General features: G+C 47.7%; 2 protein-coding genes across 18 annotated transcripts in view; one reads left to right on the top strand and one right to left on the bottom strand.

The window, feature by feature from the left end:
• The window catches only part of CTC1 (CST telomere replication complex component 1), an 18,657-nt gene extending 1,701 nt beyond the window's left edge, over positions 1-16,956 (bottom strand). For 2 of the 4 annotated variants that reach the window (XM_067715388.1, XM_067715390.1), the window contains exons 1-18: positions 16,863-16,912; positions 13,236-13,456; positions 10,572-10,809; positions 10,213-10,421; positions 9,734-9,878; positions 6,135-6,425; positions 5,904-6,032; positions 5,157-5,389; positions 4,853-5,030; positions 4,554-4,754; positions 3,906-4,032; positions 3,180-3,294; positions 2,714-3,041; positions 2,546-2,635; positions 2,112-2,305; positions 1,201-1,262; positions 931-1,105; positions 547-624 (exon numbers count right to left, since the gene is read on the bottom strand). In XM_067715388.1, the coding sequence (XP_067571489.1) occupies positions 547-624; positions 931-1,105; positions 1,201-1,262; positions 2,112-2,305; positions 2,546-2,635; positions 2,714-3,041; positions 3,180-3,294; positions 3,906-4,032; positions 4,554-4,754; positions 4,853-5,030; positions 5,157-5,389; positions 5,904-6,032; positions 6,135-6,425; positions 9,734-9,878; positions 10,213-10,421; positions 10,572-10,809; positions 13,236-13,456; positions 16,863-16,895 (3,047 nt within the window). In that variant the 5' untranslated portion in view covers positions 16,896-16,912. Of the gene's footprint in view, positions 1-546; positions 625-930; positions 1,106-1,200; positions 1,263-2,111; positions 2,306-2,545; positions 2,636-2,713; positions 3,042-3,179; positions 3,295-3,905; positions 4,033-4,553; positions 4,755-4,852; positions 5,031-5,156; positions 5,390-5,903; positions 6,033-6,134; positions 6,430-9,733; positions 9,879-10,212; positions 10,422-10,571; positions 10,810-13,235; positions 13,457-16,862 lie in introns of those variants that run through there. The other 2 variants (XM_067715389.1, XM_067715391.1) reach the window with 2 other exon arrangements.
• A 30-nt stretch (positions 16,957-16,986) lies between these two features.
• PFAS (phosphoribosylformylglycinamidine synthase) overlaps positions 16,987-26,291 on the top strand; it is a 36,275-nt gene continuing 26,970 nt past the window's right edge. For 11 of the 14 annotated variants that reach the window (XR_010937408.1, XR_010937407.1, XR_010937406.1 and 8 more), the window contains exons 1-4: positions 21,980-22,063; positions 25,044-25,203; positions 25,289-25,424; positions 25,892-25,997. Coding sequence is in view for 9 of the 14 variants with exons in the window: in XM_067715384.1 (XP_067571485.1) it covers positions 22,004-22,063; positions 25,044-25,203; positions 25,289-25,424; positions 25,892-25,997 (462 nt within the window). In the remaining 5 variants the exon portion in view is untranslated. The other 3 variants (XM_067715382.1, XM_067715380.1, XM_067715383.1) reach the window with 3 other exon arrangements.

Genomic DNA, 26,291 nt, shown 5'->3' with positions numbered 1-26,291 from the left:
CATACGGATGGGGACAGTAGTGGCTTCTGTGCTCTCCTGGAAGCCCCATGGCCCCCATTTTGACTCTTTTTTTTTTTTTCCTGGTTTTTGCTGTGCCAGGTCTTCGTTACAGCACACGGGATCTTTAGTTGCAGCATGCAGGATCTAGTTCCCCGACCAGGGATCAGACCAGGGATCAAACCCGAGCCCCCTGCATTGGGAACGCAGGGTCTTACCCACTGGACCACCAGGGAAGTCCCCCATTTTGATTCTTGATCTCTGATTGTCATCAGTTATTTCTCAGTCTTGAAAAACCAAGATGTTAGCCAAGAAAGATTTGTATTTTGGACTGAAAAGCCTTGAAAATCCTAGAATGCTAAATCTTTCTGGGTAAAATGATAGGTACTGGACATCTTTTATTTGAAGCAGAGGAAATCCTTGCAACTCAACATATTTTGCTAGGAGTGGAGAAGACTGTAGTTATGGCAAAAATTCCAGACCCTGGAACAGGTATGGTATGCAGATGTGAGGCTGTGAAGTTTAGGGACCGAGGCCTGGGCCACTGACCTGATTGTGGTATCTGGGGGAAAACTCAGGACCTGCACATAGGTAGACGACCGGAAACAACAGTAAACATTGTGGGATCTGCAGGGGGAGGAGGAAGAGTGATGAGGAGAAAGAAGTCAATGTGAGGTAGGAGCTGGGACTGCAACACAGGCCAGGCCACTCCCCCGAGGGACATGCCCTAACCCCGGCTCTACTGGAGCAGAGGGAAGAATAAGGGAAGGACTGGTCTGGAACATCTCGCGGGGGCAGAGGGCATAAACGCCAGAGAAACACAGCAAACGTAATACCAAAGAGAAGGTGTCATTGCCACACACGTAGGGGCGAGCGTTCAAGAGAACCACATCAGTGGGAAGGGGAGGCAAGGACATCAACACAGATCTTCACCTGGAAACCTTTTTCTCTAGCTGGTTAAAGTAGACTCGGGCTCCTGGAAGAAGTCCCCGTGGGGGAGGCAAGTGTGGGTCTTCAATATATATGTCCAAGTGAGGGGGGAATTCGCAGTCGGCCGTCTCCAGGGCTACGGTGAGCTTCACACATCGTCTCGTGGCCCCAGAGCTCCCTACAGAAGGAGAGGCGAGGGGTCAGTGGTCTCTCTCAGGATCACAAGGTCCCATCACTCTATTTCATACCTTTCCCCAAAACAGATGTCATTACCAGGCTTTATCCAGAGATGTGACAAAATCTCAGCTGAGAAAGACACCAAGGAGTCTGTGAAACTGGAAGGCCAGAGAAATACAGTGAGAATGGAGGCAATGAAAGCAGAGACTGGAGTCAGACCCAAGGACAGAAAGGAGTTACAGTGTCTGCCGGAACATTAACTATGAGGCCCTGGAAAGCCTTGCACTGTCTCAAACCGCACGCTAAAAGTAACAGGGTTCATGGGAAAAGCAGGGTTGTGCAGATCACTCAAAACCCACACAGCCTTGCACTCAGAGGCCTCACCAGGGAACGCCCCAGCAGAGGTGAATCTGCACTTGCATTTACACCTAGAATCTCAGTCAGTCCATTGTTCACAGCTTTGTATGCTGGGGCCCACGCCCACTCCCTTCAAATCACAGGTCCTTGAAAACTTTCACTTCTGATAGGGATCGGCTTTGTAAAAATTACACATGTAATCCAGTAGGGTGTTTGTTTGTTTGTTTACACAGGGGGGAAGTATCTCTGCAGCTTCTTCAACTGCACTGCAGCTACCCCGAAAAAGCCTACACGAGGAAAGTACAGCTGTTCCTAAAGCCATAGTTAGCCACTTCTTGCACCAAAGGAAGGTTCTTCCCTAAAGCTTTTCAGCTTTGTCCTTGTTTTTTTTGTTTCTTATATTTCCTTTTATTGCTGAAGCTTTTCCTGAACTGTGAGAAAGCCTGCTCAGTCGTTTCAGAACAGTAACATACTGGGGGAAAATCAAGTGTGAAACCCAACTTGCATCTTAGAGTGACATCATTCCTCTAGGAGCTAAATCACATGCAAGAAACACACACTGTAGCAGAGAATGGGCTGTTCATCCCACCCAACGACTGCAGAGGAAGAGAGAGCAGCCAAACTAGCTGGAGAAGCTGCTGGACATTTACTTGCCACTGAGCAGGTCAGTCAGCGAGGATTCAGGCAGTGCCCTGCTGATACCCAGCACCTCTGGGATGTCCTGGGAGCTCGCAAGTTCCAGGGTCCACTCATCCTGGACAGTGAGGCAGGACGCACAGCCAGCCAGCTCCGGAGGACGCAGTGATACGCAGGATGAACCACCCTCCTTGAACAACATTGGTGTCTGCCAGGAAATGGGGAGATGATTGTCTCTGAGTGTGTCCTGGTCCGGAGACAGGTTCCTAACATACTACGATCCAGTTTTGTTTCCTCTCTGGAGCCTAGTGAAGGAAGTGATCCAGACACAGACAGGCCTTCTATTTGATCTAAATCCACCCTTCTTCTAGGAGACCTAGAAGTTCCTCTCCAGACCCCAAGCCAAAAAATGCTTTCTGGGGAAGGGCATGGTGAACTGGGCACTCACGGGAGGGCCAGGGACCACGAGTCGGTACACTTGCCCTGGGTGCAAGAACTCAAACCAGCGGACTGAGGAGCTGAGGAAGATGAGGAGAACCTGAGGGGGAGAGCAGGGTCCCTCAGACAGGAGCTGGGGCACAGGACGTCAGGTCCCAGGTCCCAGGCCCCAGTTTACCTTCTGATCCGAGTTTTCACCTTCCCTGGGCTCGGGTGGGCCCCATCCAGTTCCCTCCTTCCTCTGGGTGCCCCCAAGCCAGCTCCCTAACACGAGGAAGCTGAGGGTGGGCTTGGGCACCTCCGAACTGGCTCCTGGGGGGACACAGAAGTTCCTCTTCATCAGTGCCTCCTTGTGGGACAGCAAGAACAGCCGGCTCTGGCCTATGTGGGGACCCTCTGGCAGGGAGGGCTCTGTCTGAGGAGGCCTTGAGGAGGTGGCCGAGTGAAGGACGGGTCTGGGCACAGACAGGATCAGGGCATCAGCCAGGAAAATCTGGACATAGACTCTGTCGGGAGAGACAAGGAATAGGTTTCTTAGCGATGCAGGCACTGGATGTTGTGGGCCCCAGAGTTCTACCACCTGCACCGGGCCCTTCCCCTTCCCCTCAGGGTCTCAGAGGACAGCCACCACCCTAAGGACCAACCTGGCCTGCTTCTTCTGCATGAAGCCTGTCATGCTCAGCTCCTTCCAGGAAGGGAAGTTGCTTCTGACATTCCTTTCTACGACCAACTGGAACCTCTCCGCCCGCACCAGGCAGCCTGGAGGAAGAAAGTTTTCTATTTTGGCAAGAGGGGAGGCTTGTGGGATGGGCAGTAGAGCCGACCGCCCTGCAGGTCTCACTGCCTGACTCAGGCCAGAGATGCTCCCCTAACACAACGTGAAGGCCTAGGCCGGAGCCCCATCTTGGAGGAGTCATACCTCCAAGGGAGAAACCATTCCATCTGCATGGCCAATCCCACCCCTGGCCACCTAGGCTGAGAGGCCTTGATTCTACTTTCTCATAAATCCCTAAAACGCCTGCTCCGAGATCTGAAAAGCTTTCCTCTCCAGGGTTTCCCTGCCTACAAACCTCAATAAGCCCAAATAAGCCCCATTACTCTTCCACACTAAGAAGGTAAGAAATGGAAGTTGTCATCCTGGTGTGCCTAGGGAGGGAGAAGTGAATGTTGGGAATTGTAGTTCTGGCCAGGAACCCCTTGCTCCTTTACACCACCTGCCAATACCAGCCTCCTACACCTCCCGCCAGACTGGTTGATCAACAGAAGCCACTCCAGCATCTCTAGTAAATCCCAGCAGTGCTTTCTGCCAAGCCCCCAGTTCGGAGAACCTCTACCCCACCACCATCTCTCTCCACCTCTGAACTCCAAACCTATGAGCCCGGGGTCAGCGAGGGGCTGCGAGGGCTTGGCCAGGAGTAGGCAGGGGAGGGAACCGCTTTGGTCCTGAAGTCGCAGACAACCTTTACGAGACGAAGGCACCAGAATCCCAAGCAGAACCTACAAGGAGACGAAGGCCGAGGCATCAAGTCTTATTAAACAGATATACTGAGCATCTACCACGTGCCAGGCACTGTGTTAACTGTTAGAGCTACAAAGTGAACCACAAAAACATGGTCTGTGACCTCAAAGAATTTATATTGAAGTGAGGTAGACAGATGTGGAAAAAATGCACCTGCATTCACACATTTAGTAGCCAGAGAGAAAGTATACAAACCGAGGTTAGAGCTAGGAGACCATGGAGGAACTCCCAAGACATAATAAGGAGTTTGGGTTTGATTTTATACACACTGGTAGAAACAAGAGAAGCAGTTAAATTAAGAGAGTTTTATAATCGATGTTCAATTGTACCCCATCCCTTTCTAGTTGCTACAAGAGAACGGATTAGAGGGGGCCAAGAAGAGGTGGAGTATTCTAGTTAGAAGGCTAGTGTAATCAAAATGACAAGAAAGGACTACGGTAGTGGTAGTCAAAATGGCAAAAAGAGGAAGTCCCCTGAGCCCCGCTGGAAACACACTTACTGGGGCCGGGTGGAAGGCAGAGGGCAGCAGACAGAGCCAGGACCAGGCCAGGCGCTGATTGAGTTGGCAACTGGGCAGGTGAGAAGCCTCTGGGAGGGGCAGAAGGGTCTTAGGGTCAAAGGAGGCCCAGGCCCTGCACTTCCCTTCCTCTTTCAGGGCGGCCAGTGTAGGGAAAGAGCAGGGGGTCTGCAGTCGAGCGTACTGTCAGAGAGAAGAGACATCAGATTATGTGTCCCCTGTGCCCGGGGTGTCCCCCAGGGCGTTAGCTCTGCCAACTCCATTCCCCCACATCCTCAGACCTTCTGCAGCGGACAGTGATGCGGCTCTTCAAGGATCTCGTTGTGTGTATTCCGACCGGGGCAGCCAGGTGGAACGAGAACCTCCAAGGTAGGGGCCAGGATTTGTAGTCCCAGGCTGGGGTTCCCAGGCGAGGAATGCTGCAGGAACTGGTGGTGTCTCAGCACATGGGGACACAGCCTTGGCCACGGAAAGAAGTGGAGTCACTTCCCCCAAAGACCCTGTCTCTCCCAGAATCTGGCTTCGCTGACAGAGGAAGTGTCCCACTCCCACCGACTCCCCAGCCCAGACCGTCGTCCTCCTCACTTGCAGGCCAGCTCCTCCAGGGCCTTGGAGGCCCACAGGTAGAGGGGAAGTCCTAACTGATGTTCCCACACCAGCTGCTCATACAGGGAGGCCCCGGGGGCTCGGTGGGAAGACTGAGTCTCAGGCATCAGACGAGAGAAGTCCTGAAGTAGAACGGCGCCACGGAGGCAGGGGGCTAACATGGGCCTTCTCGTCCCCCCACCCATTGACTGCAGGAGGTGAACATCCTGGAGCTGGGGAGGCAGAAGGGAAAAAGCAACTCAGTGATCGCAGGCAGAGTTAAATGCAGTTTTCCACTGCCTGGGTCCCAGGAGAAATACAATTTCTCCTTTACAGGTTGCTTCCCTCCAGCCCCTTATGCCTCGCCTTCCATCACAAGCCGCTCCCCTGCGGTAAGGCTTCATCTCCCAGAAGCCTCACTCAGCCTTTCTGTGGGCCCGGGGGCTCCTGGCCAGCGGGGCCCTGGCTGCTCACCTGCACTTCAGCTCCAGTTGGAAGGCCCTTCTGGAAAGGAGAGGCTCTGGACCTAACTGCTCCTCCCAGAGCCCCACTCTCTACTCCCTTCTGACCTGAGCTCTCGTCCAAATCATTCTTAACAAAAGTACCCCCGCGCCCCAACACACATTTATTATTTTTATAATCTTGCTGTAGAGGCGTCGACCTGCTGCAAAGAAGGACCAGCCCGTAAAGGTAAGACAAGCTACTGAAAGGGTCTCCTTCTGTCATCAGCCCTGGCCCCTCACATACCTCCAGACGGACTCCTGGTCGCACTACCCGCCTGAGGCCATGGAACTGCTGGTAGGCAAGGCAGAGCCCCAGCTGCCCGTCCAGCTCGTAGAGGCCCGCAGGCTGATTCAGCGTGCCAGTGACCGTTCCCTGCAAAGAAGCCAAAGGGCCAGGTGATCCCCGTTCCCATCCTCTTTGGAGACCGCCACGTTTCCTGCCCTTCGGGCTCAAGGATCTCTCCCTTATGCTCACCGTGTATGATAAGAGCCTGGAGTCCCGGACGAGACCGTCTGGACCTGGACCCTTCTTGTCTTGCGGATTGCTGAGTATGGGGAGTGGCTGGGGGTTGGTCTCCAAGGGGGCTCCTTCCAGCTCCAGTTCCAGCTCTCGCACACATTCTGGTTTCAGTGGCAAAAGCCGGGAGGAGGGACTGGTCATCCAAATCCGGTAACGGTGACCAGGGAGCTTGGACGCTCGCAGCTCCGTCAGCACATAGGCCTTATGAGGCCAAAGGGCTCGGTGCCACACCAGCTGCGCAGGGATCTGGCTTGTGCGGAAGCAGGCAACACGGTACGTGAGAGGCTTCCCATGATGCTGCCCCTCTGCCAGGGTCCCTTCCCATCACAATGTGACCCTCAAAGACCTACTCCTCGAGAGCCTTTCCTTGCCTCTTCATCTTCCCTGCTCCCCAATTAAATCTTAAGCCACAGAACTCTCAGGATCTCTCCCCTCTCATGGAAATGGAAAATATTTCCTAATCCCTCCCCCAAGGCACAAACCAGCCCTACAACTTTCTCCAAAATATATAAATATTCCTTTCAGAAAATTCTGCCCTTTCCCCATCCCACTCCAACATACAAACCAGCCATACAAACAATGTTCACTTATTTAATCAGTATGCACACGGTACGTAAGTATCCAGTATTGGGATAGATGTTAAGGGAAATATCATAGACTTCTCTCATCTCCAACATATTTCAAACCACGGGGAAACACAGACACAAACCCAAGTAATAACATGGAGCCATGTACGATCAAGTGGCAAAAACAATACACATCTGGTAAGGTTTCAGAGAAAGAAAGAGGTCGGGATGGGTTGGAATGATCAGGAAGGCCAAGTGAAAGAAGCTGAACTTGCCAAGGTCCTGAAGGCCATCTCTGCTTTGCTGACGTAGAGAGGAGAGAGGAGCGGGACTCAAGCACAGGCAACAACACAGAAATGTTCAGAACCCAGAATGAGCAAGGCCATGAAAACCCTGCCGGGACGGAGGAGGAATGGACTTGGCAGTTGCCAGAGACAGGATGGAAGGGCCGAGATGAAGAAAAAACCCAGAAATAACATGCTGAAGACTTTCAGTCTTTCGGAAAGGGAGAGACATCCAAGTAGGAAAATAAAAATGAACGGCAGAGGGTCTCCTATGGAATGGAGCAAGGTGGCTGTTGAAGAAATTTAAGCAAAAGGAAAAAAGTTACATAGATGAGACCGTTAATAAGTATAACAATCTTCTAGGGCATGTCCCTCCCAGAGCACGGCTGCCATTCTCAGGGGCTTCAAAACACACTGATGACTCTGGATACTTGAACTTCACAGTCCCCTATGCTCGGCTTCACAGACCCCATTTCTCTCTAAAACCAGCTGAGTACCACCAGTCAGACCTTGGACGTCACAACTCATCGTAAGGTATTGCCAAGATTTCACTTAAGCTTACCGCTTATGCAAAACAAGTAGCTAATGATGGTCTGACTGAACACACGAATGAATGACTGAATACTATTGCTTCTGCTCTCCCCTGCTCCCCCTGGGCTCACTAGACTTCCTCTAACCTCTTACTAGGACCTCCCAATATTGCAGCCACTTCTCCTTTATTCAGACGTTGAGGTCCTTCCCTTCCTCTGTCCGAATGCCAGGACCTGAATACCTATCCCCTGAATCCTGCCCTTTTTACCCACACTTCACCCTTGAGTTTACAGCATCACAGCCCTCTTTCCTCAACTCTTCTTCTAAGACAAAAACCCTGCTGAGGAAGACAGGCCCACACCACCCCAGGGCAAAACACGGACGCTAACCCTCTCCAGCTGCGCCTCCGTCACTGCTTAGCGATCTCTTATCCTCACCTGCCTGGCACAGCAGTTTACCCTGAACCTTTACTCCTCTCTTCAGAGTTCAGTCTTTCTAGACACGACCTCACTCCTCTATCATGGAGGTGATTCACTGGGATCATCTAGAGTGACGGTATTTCGCCAATGTGTCTCTTCAGCAGCCTGTAAACAAACCAAGATCACTCCTCCCCTGAGCACCCAGACTTATTCCAAAGCCCACCTCTGCACCCTCACAGTGCCTTGTGCATGTGCATGACTCTACTCCAGCACTTATGACCCTGAACAGTAATCATTGACTCACTTACCTGGCTGAGAGCTTCCAGAGGACAAGAGCCGTCAACTTACTCAATTTTGTGCCTCTGAAATGACCAAAGCCCCTAGCATACAGCATATACTCAATAAAGGGCCAATCTTGGTACAGGTGATACTCCAGTCCCAGACAGCCCTCCCTCTCTTCTAGGGATTCAAATCCTAGCCACCTTCAAGAACCAGATCGAGTCTAAACTCTCCCTCCTTAGGCTTCTCTCCACATAATAAACTCTAGCTAACCTGCTATAGCAGTTACAACTATACCACACAACTTGGAACTTACACACTGTTCTGTATTATGCTCTGCTTGTTTTACAAATCAATATGATATAGAATCTACAATAAGATTATAAACTACCCAAAGGGCTTGGCCTACTTTAGTTGCCCTGCAGAAATTCAAGTGCATTTCAGAGCTTTCCCCCTCGAATGAGCCAATCCTACCATGCCCAGAATTTTTGAATGCTCTAGGAGACTTAAAACATTCTAATGTAAACAATATACATAAGCTCCTCTTTAACCCAAGAGGAAAAAACAAGATTAGAAATTTGGGTGGTTTGTAAGCGTTTTCAGTTTCTTTATACTCTAATTACTGTTACTCCAGCTCATGACACACACAGATACAGGTAAGAATTCTTATAGTGCTAGTAAATTTCATAGTTTCCTTTTTCGATATGCATGTTAAAGAGCCCGTTCATCCTTTAATTGTTTTGAATGCTTCTGAAACGTTATTCAGATAATTGTATAAATCATATAACAATAATCAGTATAAAAATGAATGACTTTAAAATCATACCAGGGACTTCCCTGGTGGCACAGTGGATAAGACTCCCCACTCCCAATGTAGGGAGCCCAGGTTTGATCCCTGGTCAGGGAACTAGATCCGACATGCATGCCGCAACTAAGAGTTTGCATGCCACAACTAAGGAGCCCATGTGCTACAACTAAGGAGCTGGCAAGCTGCAACTAAAGAGCCCACCCTGCTGCAACTAAGACCCGGCACAACCAAATAAATAAATATTTTAAAAATAATAATTAAAAAAATAAAATCGTACCAGTTGATGTAAAAAGACTCAACAATAAGTACCAAGTTTTACTAAAAGTACATGTATTTCATGTTTTAATGGTGTTAAGATAACTACTCTCCTTGCTCATTCTTCTAATGCAGGGGAAAAACAAGTGATTCTGGCAGGTTTTCAAAATGGGACGCATGATACAAAAGTTGTCTCCTTGAATGAGCTGCACAGCAGGGAAGTCTACTCCCCACCTCCTGTATGTAGGGAAGGCGTCACTCACACTGTTCCCTCAACAGCACTGTTCCAGAAATAACTCTCCCCAGCTGTCCTCCTTTCCCACCTGGTTCCTCCTATGATGTTATCTTTCCTATTAGGAGCTCGTACCCCCCTCCCACACCTCCACACCCCTGAATTGACCCTAATCCTCACCTGCACGATGACAGACACATGGCTGCCAACTGGGGATGATCCACCAAGAGACAGGATGAAGTAGGCTTTCCTTCGACTTGTCACCAGAGCGCTCAATCGAACCAGCTCCCCAGCAAGGTTTGGCTGCACAGTTCTGTGCTTGCTTCTAAAAAAAAGTAGAGACAGAAGTCATTTTTATTTCTCTCTTTTTTTCTCCCCTACAAATGCCTTTCTTTCCACTATTACCTAGTAGTGATGTAAAATTTCCATAGCCCAAAGCCATTGTTCTAAAAACCTCCTTCAAACTCTACCTGCCCTTAGATAAGGCACACTTCCCTGGAAGAATCTGGCTCTTAACTTTCTGAGAGGCCCCACTGTTCCCGTGATTGGGAACATTCCATCTATATTACTCTCAATGCCTTTCTTTCCCTCCTTCCACCGACCCACCATCATCGTCCCAGTTTTACAGTGCTGCCTCCTCCCCTACACGGAAGAATTACCTGTGCCTGAGCAGGTGGGAAGCCATCTCTGGGTAGAGAACAGGGATGGGGGTGAGGGGGCCAGGACTGATGGTCAAGGGAAACACTGGCACAGGGGCACCCCAGAGCTCCAAGTGCCCTTCTCCTGAGGACTTCATTGCAGGAGGGAGGTAACTCCAGTTGGGGAACAGAAAGAGATGGCCCAACCAAGAAAGGTCCAGATCTATGAGCTAGAAAAGACCAAGGGCAAGGATTAATCAGGACCCTGGCATCCAGTCCACCCCCCTCCATCTTTGTTCCCTCAGAGACTTAATTGTCTTGCTCCCTAGACACCATTCTTATTAGTATCTGAGGGATCTGACTGCCCCCTTCCTACTCACCTCACAGCCCAGGGTACCAGTGTTATCTCTTATATAGAGGCTTCCATTCCTGCACTCTTGTTCCAAGTCCCCTGATAGGTCTGTTAGTGTCCCTAAAAGTAACAGCCGTTCCCGGGGCAGGGGGACGCCACGTGGTCCGGCCTCTTTGGTCCAATCCTGGTACGCAGTACTGCTCCAGGACAGGTGGCTGCAGCATGGGAGACGTTGGTGGGTCCTGAGGTCCTTTACTGAGACAAAGCTGCAGAGTGAAGGGAACAGAGGTTTCGTAAAGCTATGTTCAAGCCTAGGAATTTTATCCTCAACCCCAACAAATCCCCCAAGATCCCAAGGAAAGATCAATGGGGAACCTGGACTAAGAAAGTTTGATTGATTGAAAAAACTGGGAGTGAGGGCCTAAGAAAATGAGGATGGGGTCTGGGTCCAAACACTGGGTAGTACCTAGGGAAGGCAGGAAGAAAGTCTGTGCTGAATCATATCTTGAACAAGACAGTGCCACAGAGAGGACCCAGAGAAATGGAGTGGGAATGTAAGAGCAGCCTGAGGAGATGAGCAGGTGGGGAGAACATTTTAGAGACAACACAAACTGCTCCCCTGACAGCATCTCAGCTCTCAGCTCCACAGAGAACTTCAGTGGGGGCACTAAGGCATCTGCCTAATGGCTCAACCTCATTGGCCCCGGCCAGGTTTCCTTCCTAGTCTGGAGTATCACAGTACTAGAGACTGGCTGGGAAGCTGAGGCTGAGGTGGGAGTTGATATCACAAGCTCCCAAATCTCAAGAGATGTTTGAGATCAACCATTCTTAAGCAAAGTGCCGCAACACTGCTGAGTCACTACCAATTGTGAGGTATATCACAGAGAATGTGATACAAGTTAAATTATCAAAGTGGTGATAGATTCACATTTTTGTAATACCATTATTATATTCCCACGGTTTTTTCACTCATCTCCACTCCCATGGTTTTTTCAGCGGAAAAGAAACAGGATAAGGTTACAAAACATGACAATTTATCCTCCTTGTTGCACTCATGAACATAAGCTACATGTGAGTGCTAAAGATTAGAAATGCTGTTCTAGATGGCCCACACCCCTTCCACATCTGCCTCATTCTTCCCCAATGACTTCAGAGCAGATAAAAGGCAAAGACAGAAACTAACATCGTTGCACCCCTGCTATACACATACTGTACTGGGTCCATTCACACTCAATATTGCATTGAATCTTCACCAAAAATCCCTGGAAACAGACCAATGAGGAAATTTACAGAGGTTCAGGTACACAGTGGTGCAGGTGGCAAAGCCAGGTATGTCTCACTCAAAAGTCTTTTTGTCTTTCCCTACTTCTGTAAAAGCCTAGGAAAAAACAACTGGAGGGAACCGTGCCTTTACCCTAGGCACCTTCAGGACAGAAAACAGTAAGGATAGGGGTCACTTTTCTCAGATTCTTCAGGGTTTGGGTCAGGGAACTGAAGGTGATAACCACAGACCTTTTGCATGGGCCACTGCCCTCCAACTTTCAAGGCCACCACAGTACCTGGCACACAGCAGGCACTCAGTGAAGGGAAATGGAAAAATGAATGAATATTTATACCTGTCAAATAAATTTTACTCTATCTTCATCCACCATCTTCTACATATTGTGCTATCTAGTCTACATTTATCCTGAAGAATAACAAGAAACTTAAACAGGTTGCAAGTTTTCTAAAAATTGCTGACTTACCACTTTTCAATTATTCTTTTTGGATTTTCAGTTATTATTGGGAAATAACAAAATAAACAAAGCTAAACAGATTTCTACCTTTTTTAAAAAAAGAAAAAAGTGATACGTTTAGTCACGTAACAGAATACCACACGGCAGTTAAAATAAATGACCTAGAGCTATCAATGTGAATAAATCTCACAAGCATAATGCTAAGCACAAAAAAGCAAACCGCAGATGATATACAAGGTATGGTACCATTTATACAAAGTCTAAAGGTATGTAAAACTACTGAATATTGCTTAGGGATAGATGCATGGATAGAAAAAATATAAAGATATTCACAAGAATGATATACCCTCATACTCCAGATACTAGTTACTTCTATGAGGAAGTAAGCAGGTTTCTTTTTGCAGAACTTTGCGGAGCCTTTAACATGTCAATGAGCCTCATGATTCTCCTAGAGAAGTTTATCTTATGCGATGTCTCTCAAACTTATTTGGCCATGCAACCCTTTTCCTGTAGTACTTTATTAACATTGCCTAGAACGGTTTAGGAATGGTAGTATAGTGTTAAAAAGGACAAAACCAAAAAAGCACCTTCAGAAGACCTCAAACTCAGGTCTTTCAAAATCAACGATCTACACTTGCTGAAGTCACAGTCTGTATCTTAGTTTCCTAATGCACAAAACGAAATAGTATCAGCCTCTCTCCCCACTTTGAGGGTTCTTTTTCCGTATTTTCTATCTTCTCACGCCCCTCTCCTTGTCTCTAAACTTGACTTGAGCCAATTAAGGAGAACTACAAGAAAAGGAAAGCAGCTTGATGGAGAATGAGAAAGACTGGCAGAAGGGGTTTTCTTTAGGCCACCTTTTTCTCCCCTTAAGTTTCCCCTTAGTCAACTCAAATGGTAAGTCCTTCTTTTTCAATCCCAAATTTAACTTTCCTGGGAATCCCACTTCTCCTTACCTGTAGCTGAGGGGCAGTGTTAAACCCTGGTTCCTTCCCTGGGGCAACCAGACAGTCTTCACACAGTCAATTACCAACTGAGTCAACTGGACATCAGGCTCCTTGCCAGGTGGACACAGGGTCTCTTCGATGAAGGCCTGGGCAGCCTCAAGCCAGGCTTGCTCCTGAGGAAAGTGAAGCGAGTTCAAACACCTTCCTGACCATCTTGCCCACCAAGGAAACTGGGGAATAATAATGGAATAGATTTTTTTAAAAAATCAAGAGGGAGGACTTCCCTGGTGGCACAGTGGTTAAGAATCCACCTACAGATGCAGGTGACATGGGTTCAATCCCTGGTCCTGGAAGATCCCACATGCCGCGAAGCAACTAAGCCTGTGCGCTACAACTACTGAGCCCGCACACCGCAACTACTGAAGCCCAGGTGCCTAGAGCCTATGCTCTGCAATAAGAGAAGCCCCCGCACTGCAACGAAGAGTAGCCCCCGCTCGCCGCAACTAGAGAAAGCCTGCGTGCAACAACAAAGACCCAACACAGCCAAAAAAAAAAAAACCAAAAGTCAACCGGGAAAAAATGAAGATGTAAAGTAAAGCAGTTTAGAGCTTGAAGAAACCTTAGAAGTCTTAGTTTAGCCAATCAACTTAGACAACTGGCCATCCAGCTTTGGTCTTGCCTCTTTCTTTAACAAACCTGTACCGATCCTTAAAGTGCTCAATTAGAATAAATATTCCTTGTGAACTCTTCTTTGAGCATCCCCGGCAGAATGCTGCTCCCTCCTTGGAGCTCCCACAGTACCTTGCACGTGGAGCAATGACCACCAGATACAGTGGCAGCCCACCTTCTATGGGGTCTGATTCTAAAGCCAGCAAGTTTAAAAACAAGACTGGTCTAAGGTCACCCTCAAAAAAAATCCTTTAAATTGCTCAAAAGGAATAGTACGTAACACTACAGTAATATGTATATGGAAATGGCAATGTGCCTAATAACAGACATTCCATAAAAGGACATAAGCAGAGGGATTTCCCTGGTGGCGCAGTGGTTGGGAGTCTGCCTGCTGATGCAGGGGATACGGGTTCGTGCCCCGGTCCGGGAGGATCCCACATGCCGTGGAGCGGCTGGGCCCGTGAGCCATGGCCGCCGAGCCTGCGCGTCCGGAGCCTGTGCTCCGCAACGGGAGAGGCCACAGCAGTGAGAGGCCCGCGTACTGCAAAAAAGGACATAAGCAGAGTATAATTTTTAAGCATCCCCCTCTTTTTTTAGTGGAGTGTATACATCTGAGTGCCTATAAGCTAAATATATATGAGATACAATGCCACTGGAATTGTTTCCTGTTCTGTCTTTGTAGCTAAGATGTGGGCTTCCTAAGGAGGACAGGAACGATCTCTGTATATGTACCAGAGTCTGGGGACATAGTAGCCTTTATATATAGATAACTCTAGGGGAGGGGGCCAGTTTAGCCTACTCCTAGTGCTAAGCAGATTTATTTTAAAATTCTGACAGAGTTCAACAATACTTAATGACCTTTACCCTTCTTGATCCCCAGTAATAATTCAAAACCATTATAGCTGTATCCCTGCTCCTCCAGTCACTCCTCCACATCCAGTTAACCTTTAGCAGCTTGAAAACAGCTTGAAAAACCAGTGTTCAAGTTCTAGATGACTTCAGTGTCCTTGTGGATGGCCCTATCATTGACTTTCACCTTCACCCCATCTCAGTCAAACACTCTTGTTCATGGTCAGTGTTGTCAAAATTGGACCAGGTTATCACTCAGAACTGCCCACCAACATCACACTCCCACTTTTTGCCTTCCTCTCTTGATCTTCTCTTTTAGCTCCTATTCCTGAGGACCTGTCCATTGGCACACTGAATACTACTGTTTCTCAAAGTGGTACTGATGCCTCAGAATCACCAAAGTTCTGTTTAAAATGCAACTGATATTTAGGTGATCCTGTCTATTGACTCAGAAGCCAGGAGTGGGTGGGATGGGGGGATTTAGCTCCAGAGTGTGTTTTGAACTTGGGTCCTGTGTAGGGAAAGGAAGAAGTGAAAGAGGACATCCACATGTCACGGCAGAACTATTCGGTTGAGGGTGCTATTTGCCAAGTTAGTGAACATTGGAAGAGGGGTGGATTTTCTGAAAAGCTCAGTGTTGGGCATATGTGGTGCCTGTAGGTTGGCCAGATGGAGACTCTGGCAGGCAGATGGATATAACTAGAGCTCAGGAGAGAGATCACAGTCAAAGTAGAGATTTAGGAAAAATCAGCATCTATCACTGGCTATTAAAGCCATGCAGTCAGTGGATGAGGTCGAGAAGAAAGTGTACAGTGTTCTCAAACTTCGGCCTATATCAGTATTAATCTGGGGAGCTTACTTAATTTAGATGCTATCTCCTCAGTATCTTTTTACTCTGTTTTCACCTCTGGAACCTCAACATTGCTGCCATGGTCAGGGTCACTACCATCTCTTACTACATTTAAATCACAGCGTTCTAACTGATACTCTCTAGTCCAGGGGTCCCCAACTCCCGGGCCATGGACCGGTACCGGTCGGTGGCCTGTTAGGAACCAGGCAGCATAGGAGGAGGTGAGCAGCGGGCGGTGAGCAAGCGAAGCTTTATCTGTATTTACAGCCACTCCCCATTGCTCGCATTATCGGCTGAGCTCCGCCTACTTTCAGAGCAGCGAGGGCATTAGATTCTCATAGAAGCAAGAACCCTACTGTGACCTGCGCACGTGAGGGATCTAGGCTGTGCACTCCTTACGAGAATCTAACGCCTGATGATCTGAGGTGGAGCTGAGGCAGTGTGACGCTAGCGCTGGGTAGCAGCTGCAAAAACACATTATCATTAGCAGAGAGGTTTGACTGCATAGAGACCATAATAAATCAATGTGCTTGAATCATCCCGAAACCATCCCCCCCCAAAAAAGAAACTGTCTTCCACGAAACCGGTCCCAGGTGCCAAAAAGGTTGGAGACCACCGCAGTCCACTCTCTACTCTGCTACCTCAGGAAACGAAAACAAAACTTATCCACTCTTTTGCTTAAAACCCTTCAATAACTCCCAATTATCCTCCGGTTGAAATCACTGCCTACCAAGACTTACGAGGCTGTCACCTTTGAGCTCTCCACCACCACCCAGCTGAACTTTCTGAGTTTTTCAAAGACACCTACTCTGTCTCTTGCCTTTGAACATGTTTTTTGCCTCCGCCCTGAAACCTCTTTTAGCGCTTTTTTTTTTTTTCTTGCTAACTCCTGCACGTACTTCGGGTCTCAGAAGCTTTTCCAGATTATCGGTTACCCCTTTCCCATACAGCTGCGTCAGAGGTCTCCCCCAGGAATCTACACCCCCACAGTTAGCCGTTCGTCGGCTCCTGGCTTCCCATTGGGCTTGAAGCCTAAAGAGTGGACAGAGGTGTATTTATGGTTCACAGCCGGCGCCACAGCCATAGTGGAATAAATGTAATCGCAGAACCAGTGAGAGGGGCGGGACGAAGAGCCTCACCGTCCCCCCTCGCCTGGGGGCGGCCAGCTAAGTCAGGGAGGCAAAGAGGCAAGGTGGAGCTTACAGGAGCAGAAAGAAAATACGGAACAGGCAAGAAAAAAGGGACGAGGGGCAGAGAACAGCACTCACGGAGCCATGAGCCTCAGCCCGGCAGGCAGCCATAATGCCCCGGCGACTCCACCCCCTGGAAAGCGCGCCGAGGCTCTAAGGCAGGCTGGCCCGTGACGTCATCGGCGGGCGCCCCCCTGGCTCCACCTCCGACTTCTCCACGTTCAGCGTCAGGACCTCTCTGCTCCACTGCCACCTCTGTCTCCGACTCTGGCACTCCGACTCTGGCACCCCCCAGCCTCTTCCCCAGTGATATCCTGTCTGGTATCCGTGGGGTGGCGGAGCTCAGGAGCTCAAACACAGCCATTCTAGCTGGTAATTCCTATGCATCTTTCCATCTCCCTGATTCTGCCAAGCAGAGAGGTGTTTCCTCCTTAATGCAGCACATCATCCATACTTGCTTTATGGCCTTAACTCATTGCTGTAATTGTTTAACTATTTTCCCCACTTGACTGTGAGTACCTAGAAGCTTTATTCTATTCTTTGTATTTGGTGCCTAGAACAGTGCTTATTGTTAAATAAGAACTTGATAAATTTTTGTGGATCTACTAATAAAAGCCTCTGCTCTCCCTAATTTAGTCAACCAACCAATCAATCCATGTCTTAATAGGCAGTGGAGTGCACAGAATTCATGCAACAATGTGTCAGGCACTGTTCTAGGCTTTGGGGATACAGCAGTGAACAAAGCAGATAAAAATCCCTGCTCCCATGGAGGTTACATTCTAGAACATGGAGACTGACAGTAAAAAAAGGTAAAATGTGTAGAATGTTAGTAATAGGTGCTATGGAATGCAGGGGGCGGTGTGGTGTGTCCCTTTTGTATAAAGAAGGCCTTACTGAAAAGGTGACTTTATATTAAAGAATTGAAAGAGATGAAGGATTCATATGATGGGGATCAAAGAGAAAGAATGGACAGGTGAAACAACAAACACAAAGGCCCAGCGGTGGAAAGAAATGCAAGAAGTCAGTGAGGCTGGAGGGAAGGAGGGGAAATTAAAGACATAAAGTAAAAGAGAGGCATTTAACGCCATTGTACACTTATAGGAGCTTCAAACTGTTTTTGGAGCAAGATAGAATAAACATTGACTATAATATAGTAAGTATAAACACTTTAGACAATAAGAATGCTCTAGTCATAACGGGAGAATAAAGACTTTAATTCTACAAGTTATGGTATCCCCTAATTCAGCTTCATTCAATGCAAGCTCTCTATTCCTTATTGCATGAACTAGTTATGCACTGTGGTGCTAAGTTATTTATAAGACAAATCTTTGTTTGCAGTTATTTCCCATTATTACATCAGAGATGTGTTCCTTCCCTTTTCACCAAAACAACAGCAATGAGAGATTCCCCCAGAGAAGCTGAAACCTCTCTCCTACTCCCCTCCAGCCACACTGGCTCCCTAATTAGAACACCAGTCAGAGCCTAGTCAAAATCCCAAACCTAATCATTCCTTTTGCATTCAATATTTCTTAACTCTGGAAGAGCCCCCCCCCCCGCCACCGTTTTTTGTTTTGTTTTGTTTGAATTTTATTTACTTTTTAAAACAGCAGGTTCTTATTCGTTATCCATTTTATACATATTAGTGTATATATGTCAATCCCAATCTCCCAATTCATCACACCACCACCACCACCCGCCCCCGCCACTTTCCCCCCTTGGTGTCCGTACGTTTTTTATCCACATCGTGTCTCAATTTCTGCCCTGCAAACCAGTTCATCTGTACCATTTTTCTAGGTTCCATATATATGCTTTAATATACGATATTTGTTTTCCTCTTTCTGACTTACTTCACTCTGTATGACAGTCTCTAGATCTATCCACGTTTCTACAAATGACTCAATTTCGTTCCTTTTTATGGCTGAGTAGTATTCCATTGTATATATGTACCACATCTTCTTTATCCATTTGTCTGTCAATGGGCATTTAGGTTGCTTCCATGTCCTGGCTATTGTAAATAGTGCTGCAGTGAACATTGGGGTGCATGTGTCTTTTTGAATTATGGTTTTCTCTGGGTATATGCCCAGTAGTGGGATTGCTGGGTCATATGGTAATTCTATTTTTAGTTTTTTAAGGAACCTTCATACTGTTCTCCATAGTGGCTGTATCAATTAACATTCCCACCAACAGTGCAAGAGGGTTCCCTTTTCTCCACACCCTCTCCAGCATTTGTTGTTTGTAGATTTTCTGATGATGCCCATTCTAACTGGTGTGAGGTGATACCTCATTGTAGTTTCGATTTGCAGTTCTCTAATAATTAGTGATGTTGAGCAGCTTTTCATGTGCTTCTTGGCCATTCATATGTCTTCTTTGGAGAAATGTCTGTTTAGGTCTTCTGCCCATTTTTGGATGGGGTTGTTTGTTTTTTTAATATTGAGCTGCATGAACTGTTTATATATTTTGGAGATTAATCCTTTGTCCGTTGATTCGTTTGCAAATATTTTCTCCCATTCTGAGGGTTGTCTTTTCGTCTTTGTAGTTTCCTTTGCTTTGTAAAGGCCTTTAAGTTTCATTAGGTCCCATTTGTTTACTTTTGTTTTTATTTCCATTACTCTAGGAGGTGGATCAAAAAATATCTTGCTGTGATTTATGTCAAAGAGTGTTCTTTCTATGTTTTCCTCTAAGAGTTTTATAGTGCCCGGTCTTACATTTAGGTCTCGAATCCATTTTGAGTTTATTTTTGTGTATGGTGTTAGGGAGTGTTCTAATTTCATTCTTTTACATGTAGCTGTCCAGTTTTCCCAGCACCACTTATTGAAGAGACTGTCTTTTCTCCATTGTATATCCTTGCCTCCTTTGTCATAGATTAGTTGACCATAGGTGGGTGGGTTTATCTCTGGGCTTTCTATCCTGTTCCATTGATCTATATTTCTGTTTTTGTGCCACTACCATATTTTCTTGATTACTGTAGCTTTGTAGTATAGTCTGAAGTCAGGGAGTCTGTTTCCTCCAGCTCTGGTTTTTCCCTCAAGACTGCTTTGGCTATTCAGGGTCTTTTGTGTCTCCATACAAATTTTAAGATTTTTTGTTCTAGTTCTGTAAAAAATGTCATTGGTAATTTGATAGGGATTGCATTGAATCTGTAGAGTGCTTTGAGTAGTATAGTCATTTTCACAATATTGATTCTTCCAATCCAAGAACATGGTATATCTCTCCATCTGTTTGTATCATCTTTAATTTCTTTCATCATTGTCTTATAGTTTTCTGCATACAGGTCTTTTGTCTCCCTATGTAGGTTTTTTTTGTTGTTGTTGTTTTTTAAATAGATTTATTTATTTATTTATTTTTGGCTGCGTTGGGTCTTCGTTGCTGCCCGTGCGCTTTCTCTAGTTGCAGCGAGCGGGGGCTGCTCTTCGTTGCAGTGCACGGGCTTCTCATTGCGGTGGCCTCTCTTGTTGCAGAGCATGGGCACGGGCTTTAGTAGTTGTGGCACGTGGGCTCAGTAGTTGTGGCTCATGGGCTCTACAGCGCAGGCTAAGCAGTTGTGGCACACGGGCCTAGTTGCTCCGCAGCATGTGGGATCCTCCCGGACCAGGGCTCCTGCATTGGCAGGCAGATTCTTAACCACCGCACCACCAGGGAAGCCCCCTAGGTAGGTTTATTCCTAGGTATTTTATTCTTTTTGTGCAGTGGTAAATGGGAGTGTTTCCTTAATTTCTCTTTCAGATTTTTCATCATTAGTGTATATGAATGCAAGAGATTTCTGTGCATTTATTTTGTATCCTGCTACTATACCAAATTCATTGATTAGCTCTAGTTTACCAAGTCCATTAAAGTGTGCCCTATATCCTGGGATTTACCTCTGCTAGTTCATAGGAGGGAGAGTTGAGTTTAGGCTACAGTGATCAGACTGTAAGTTGAACTGGATCCACCAGCACCCTCGTTGGTGTGATTTAAATGTCAGGTTAGCAGCTTAATCTGGTGGCAGCATGCAGGATCAAATGAGAGGGCCACAGAGTCTGTCAAAGAGTGGGGTAAGTATGGAGGATTGGGAGCTGTCTCAGATCCAGTGATTTTGAATAAGCTACACTTGTTCAGGGGGCAGCGGGAGATATAGGACCCAAGTCAGGAGAAGGATCAGGGACAAACTGATGAATCTGGAAGTCACTTTTCTTGTCCCTACATGGTCAAGCCATGACTGTCATGGCACTATGGAAAAATTATTTCAGGTCTCAGTACAATGAGGGTCTTTTACTTTGATATGTCATCTTTCCATAAATTATTGTTTTTTATGTGCGCAGAGAGCATGTCCTAGGGGTCATTAACTTACTGAGCTCACTGGGCAGGATGTGGGTCTCATGCCACCAGGGTTTTATTTTTGGGGGGCATGTCTCATGCTTCTGTTGCATGGTTTGTTGCTAAGCAGGCCTGCTTGGTTTTGTGGTTAAGCAAACCTGTTTTCTTGAGTGATCATTAACTTACAGGGGTCTCCCATACTTTTTTCTTTACTTGCAATCCCCTAGTGGGATTAACTATTTAATTACCTAATTTGTCCCTTAACTCTGTCCCTATCACAATCGTATATGTATATAGTATGAGAGTTTAAAAAAATGTGCCAAAAAACAGTACAAAGCTGCTAAGTGTTTGAGTTACAAAACTAAGGAACGAGAGCATGGCAATGAGCCTCAGCTTCCACATCTGTAAAACAGGGTTTTTGTGAGGATGGGCGAGATCATGTAAAGTACCTTAATGGGTGCTCAATAAATTCTTCCAATCATTATTATTGTCACTGTAACTAGCCAGAATACAGAAGTTAAAAACATATCCCTCCCCAACTTCCCTGGTGGTCCAGTGGTTAAGCCTTAGTGCTTCCAATGCAAGGGTCATGGGTTCGATCCCTGGTCGGGGAGGTTCCACATAGCGATCAGGGTGCGCCCTGCCCCCTGCAAAAAAAAAAAAAAAAAAAATATATATATATATATATGCCTCCCACCCTGCTAAGAATTAAATAAATGAATTCATTCAGAAAAGATAAAAGTGAAAGAAAGCCAAGGGAGTAGGGGGAGGGTAAACCGAGTCCTGGACAGGTAAGGTGCTCTCTCCGTCAGAGCTCAAGCTGGCTGCACGGATCTGACTGTATTTTCACAAAAGTTAAAAGACCCCGGCGGGCAGGAGGGGGCGGGGGCGTTCTCATGCTTCGCCTCTTCCTGCGGCGCACGCGGATGACGCAAGTGGGCGCGCCAGGATTCCAGGAGCTCAGGGACTGCGAGAACGGCTGCCACGTGCGTATGGTTACCGCGCGCAAACCCGGATACCCCTATATGTTTCACCCCGTAGCCACCCACCCAAAGCCTGATCCAAGCCGGTGCAGGATCCCCACCAGGCCGAGCTGCGCCCAGCGGGCGCCTGGGTGACCGCGTTAGTGCAGGTGTCCATTCGCGTTTGTTGGACGCCTGGCAGGGGAGACCCCACGTAAACTCATCCCCTGTATGACCATTCATTCAACCAAGAAAAAATCCGTTGACAGCCTGTTTTATGTCAAGTACCATGCTGGTCTTTGGGGAGACAGCCCTGATGTAGACAATCCTGTCTTTGTGCTCTTGGAGATATTGTTTCACTGGGAATGATAGACGAAAATCAACTGGTATAATAAACAAAATGATTTCGGGTTGTGATAATTCCTGTGAAGGAATTATGGTATGGAGGACAACTGAGGCGCCTAACTTTAAAAAGGGTCATAAGGGGAATTCCCTGGCAGTCTAGTGGTTAGGACTCAGCGCTCTCACTACCGAGGGCCGGGTTCAATCCCTGGTCCGGGAACTAGGATCCCACAAGCCACGAAGTGCGGCAAAAGGAAAAAAATAAAATAAAATAAAGGGGTCATAAGCATTGGGTGGGGGCGCTGAGAATGGGAGGAATCACGATCTGGCAGGAACATTGGTTGCTGAAATGAGACCTGGCCTGGAACTTGTCAGTCTACAAGTTTGAGATTTTTTGGTTTTTAAGCCCCAGATATTGTTCTAAGCCTTGGTAATCCGATGGAGGTAAAATAGCTACAGTTCGTGCCCTCATCGAGATTTTGCTCTAGTGGGGAAGGCAGAGCTAAAAATAAAATGTCAGATAGTGATAAATACCATATAGGAGATTAATATAAGACCATCTCATAATGGCTACTTCAGAGCAGTTGGTCAAGGAACGCCTTTTCAAGGAGGTGAATTTTACCTGAAATTTAAATAACAAGAAAGCTAGCCATGCAAATAGCAGGGTGAGAAAAATGCCTTTCGGAACTGAGCTTGGCAAGTTAGAAAACAGTAATAGAAAAGAAGCCAGTGTGATTGGTGCACTGTAGGCGAGAAGGAGAGTGGTGTGAGATAGGGTTGGAGAGGTAGGCAATGGCCAGACAACATAAAGCAGGGTACTGAGTTGGAATGTTATACCGTGTGTGATGAGAAGCCATGATCTCATTTATGCTAACTTGTGGCGAGTGGATTGTGGTTTGGGGCAGCGGTAGGATCAGGGGTCCTGGTCAGGAGGGCTACTGGTGCATTAGTCCAAGTGAGTCCTGGTACTGACTTGAACTGGAGTGACGGTAGCAAAGAGGAAAGGACGTGGACAGATTTGGGATATGTTTGGAAATGGATTCGCTGGCAGATTGGGTATAGAGAGGGCTCAGGGAAAGAAAAATTAAGATCGACTCCTGTGTTTTTGACTTGAGCAACAGATTGGATGATGGTGGTGTTAACCGAGATGGGGAAAATGGGGGGAAACCACAGGTCTGGAGAAACGATAAATCAAAATTTCTGTTTTGGCCAGAACAGGCTATCTGTGTTTATGAGACATCTATATGGCAGTGTCACCTAAGCATTTGAATGTACTAGTTTGGAGTTTCAGGGAGAGTCAGAGTTGGATAAAGTTATGGAATGTTGGCAGATAGTAACTCGAATCATGTGAAATGGCCATTTTGAGTCAAAAATGGTTGAATGCTGGCAGTTTCATTGGTTCAGTCTCATAGATTGTATTTAAAGCCACAGGTCCGGATGAAGTCTCTTAGGAAGAACATTTAGAGGGAAGAGAAGAAAGGGCACAGTCTTGGGCACCCACCATTTAGAGGTGGAGCAGAAGAGTCGGAGCCAGCACAGGTGACCGAGAAGGAGCAACCAGAAGGGAGAGGAATATCAGGAGAGCGGTGTCGAGAAGCCAAGAGAGGAGGGTGTTTCAGGAAGTAGAGAATGAATAAGTCAAATGCTGCTGAGAGGTCAAATAAGGTAAGAAGTTAAGTGACCTCTAGATTGGCAACGTTGCAGTCTTTGGTGACCTTGACAGAATAGTCAAAGTCAGCCTTGAGTAAGTTAGATTTGAGATGCCTATGAGTTGTCCAAGTGAAGAAGCGAGGCAATGAGCTTCCTTTCCTCCCACTTCCTTGGGAAGAGGGCGTGTACACCTGGGAGACGTGTGTGTGTGTGTGTGTGTGTGTGTGTGTGTGTGTGTGTGTGTGTGTGTGTGTGAGAGAGAGAGAGAGAGAGAGAGAGAGAGAGAGAGAGAGAGAGGGCGGGGTTGGGGGGGAGAGAAGGAGAGGGAGGGAGGGAGGGAGAGAGAGAGAGAGAGATCAGAGCTGAATGAATGGTGCAGATCAGAAGCCCTCAGCTCTGCTAGGAGGGAGGTGGCCCTGAGCACTGGCGCAGTGATGGAGGCCTCCCAGAGTTGGTGAGACCTGTACTCACTTTGACAAATGGGAAAGCTTTGGACAGGATAGGGATAGGCATAGGCATTCTAGGATGGGGCAAAGGAATGGCGAGGAGGCTAGGCAGGGTTTAGTGAGTAAAGCCAGGGTCCTATCGAGAAGCAGTGGGATCAGAAGTTGAAAAGTAGTTGGGGAATAGATGTGGAGAGCCTTTGACTGTCAGGCTAAAGGCTTTGGATTTACCTTGAGCAGGGAGATAATATTTTGAAACAGTGAAGTAGAGGAACTATCATTTGACTTCACTGGCCAGCCCCATCCAGCTCATCCTTCAGGTTCACGCTTAGATGCCATTTCCCTTAGGAAGGCTTTCCCACTCCTAAAGTGCTAGGTTGGTACCCACAGTCCTGTGGCCTTGACCACACTGGACGGGAAATGTCTGGATACATTTATGCCTCAGTGCCCCCACTGCTTTCCCCCACCACATCCCTAATGCTTCCACAGCCTCAGCTGTCCTTGAAACTTGAAATCAGTTCAACAGATAGGCTCTAGTGAATGTTATTTTTTCTAACTCATCTCGCCAGCAAAGGACACCTACAGAGATGTCCTCAGTCCTTCACTTCTATGTCCGTCCCTCTGGCCACGAGAGGGCAGCCTCTGAATATACTCAAAGGAAGCTGCAAGGGGAACTGCCAGAGCTGCAGGGTGTCAAGACCGAGCTGTGCTACAATGTGAACTGGACAGGTTGGGCCACTTACTGGATTCTTCGGGAGAGGTGCCAAGTGCCAGGGGCAGTGTCTCAAGGTGTCCTTGCCCTGTCTCCCTGCAGCTGAGTCCTCCCCGAGCGCCGAGGAGATGAAGAAGCTGACGTGGCTGTTTGGCTGCCCCTTGTTACTGGACGATGTCGCTCAGGAGTCCTGGCTCCTTCCCGGCCCCACTGACCTGCTGCTGGAGGTCGGGCCCAGGCACGTGTCTCAGCCTCGGGTAGCTCGTTCCACGGTCCAGAGCCCGTCAGCCTTTCCAGACACACTGCCACCCCTTCCACTTTCATTCCTCTTCCTCCTCTTGTGGTCCTTGGGAGACTAGTTTTCCCTTCATCCTACTCCCCGCCTAGAAAGCTGGGCACATGCTTTCCCCATGTGGGAAGATACCTTTGAAGACTGAGCCAGCTGCCAGGCATGTTCTGGAAATATGACACGTTGTATCCTGAGAAGTTGAAATTGAAGCATTTTGTTGCTACAGAACAGTTACGGTTTGATTTGAATGACCTTTGAAAGCAGGTTTCTTGGTGCCCAGGTCTGAGGCTGGAGGCCAGCGGTGTGGGCAGGTGCGGGGGGGTGGTAAGTAGAGGTGGGAGATTGCCCGGACAGCAGTGGGCAGGATCCACCTTCTCAGCTGGGGCTCTAACCATCTGGTCCTAACCAATCCACAGGCTGAACTTCTCCACGCCAACATCCAGCAACATCGTGTCAGTGTGCCAGGCTGCGGGGCTGGGGGCCGTGGACCGCGTGGAGCCGACCCGGCGCTACCTGCTCTCGGTGAGCTCGTAGGCAGTCAGGTGGGCATCAGGAGGAGGAAGCGGAAGAGATTTTGGGTCCTAAACTCTAAGGAAACGCTGGGAAGCAGGGAGAGGAGTTCCTGCGTTGACGCCTGCCCTGTTTGCAGGTTGTTCACTGCCTGAGGCCACCTGGTCAAGGAGTGAATAGGACAGAAACCCAGCCTGTGCTCCCTTACTAATCTGTGCGTGCTGACAGGGACTCATGCCTGGAAGGAGCGTCTTTTTCTAATCTGAACAAAGATGCCAGAGAGGCTAGCAGTGGGCTGGTCCTGTG

The sequence above is a fragment of the Pseudorca crassidens genome, chromosome 19, assembly GCF_039906515.1.
Source record: "Pseudorca crassidens isolate mPseCra1 chromosome 19, mPseCra1.hap1, whole genome shotgun sequence".
NCBI classification, from domain to species: Eukaryota; Metazoa; Chordata; class Mammalia; order Artiodactyla; family Delphinidae; genus Pseudorca; species Pseudorca crassidens.
The sequence above is the reverse complement of the archived record's forward strand: the minus strand, read 5'-3'. Positions and strand labels throughout refer to the sequence as shown.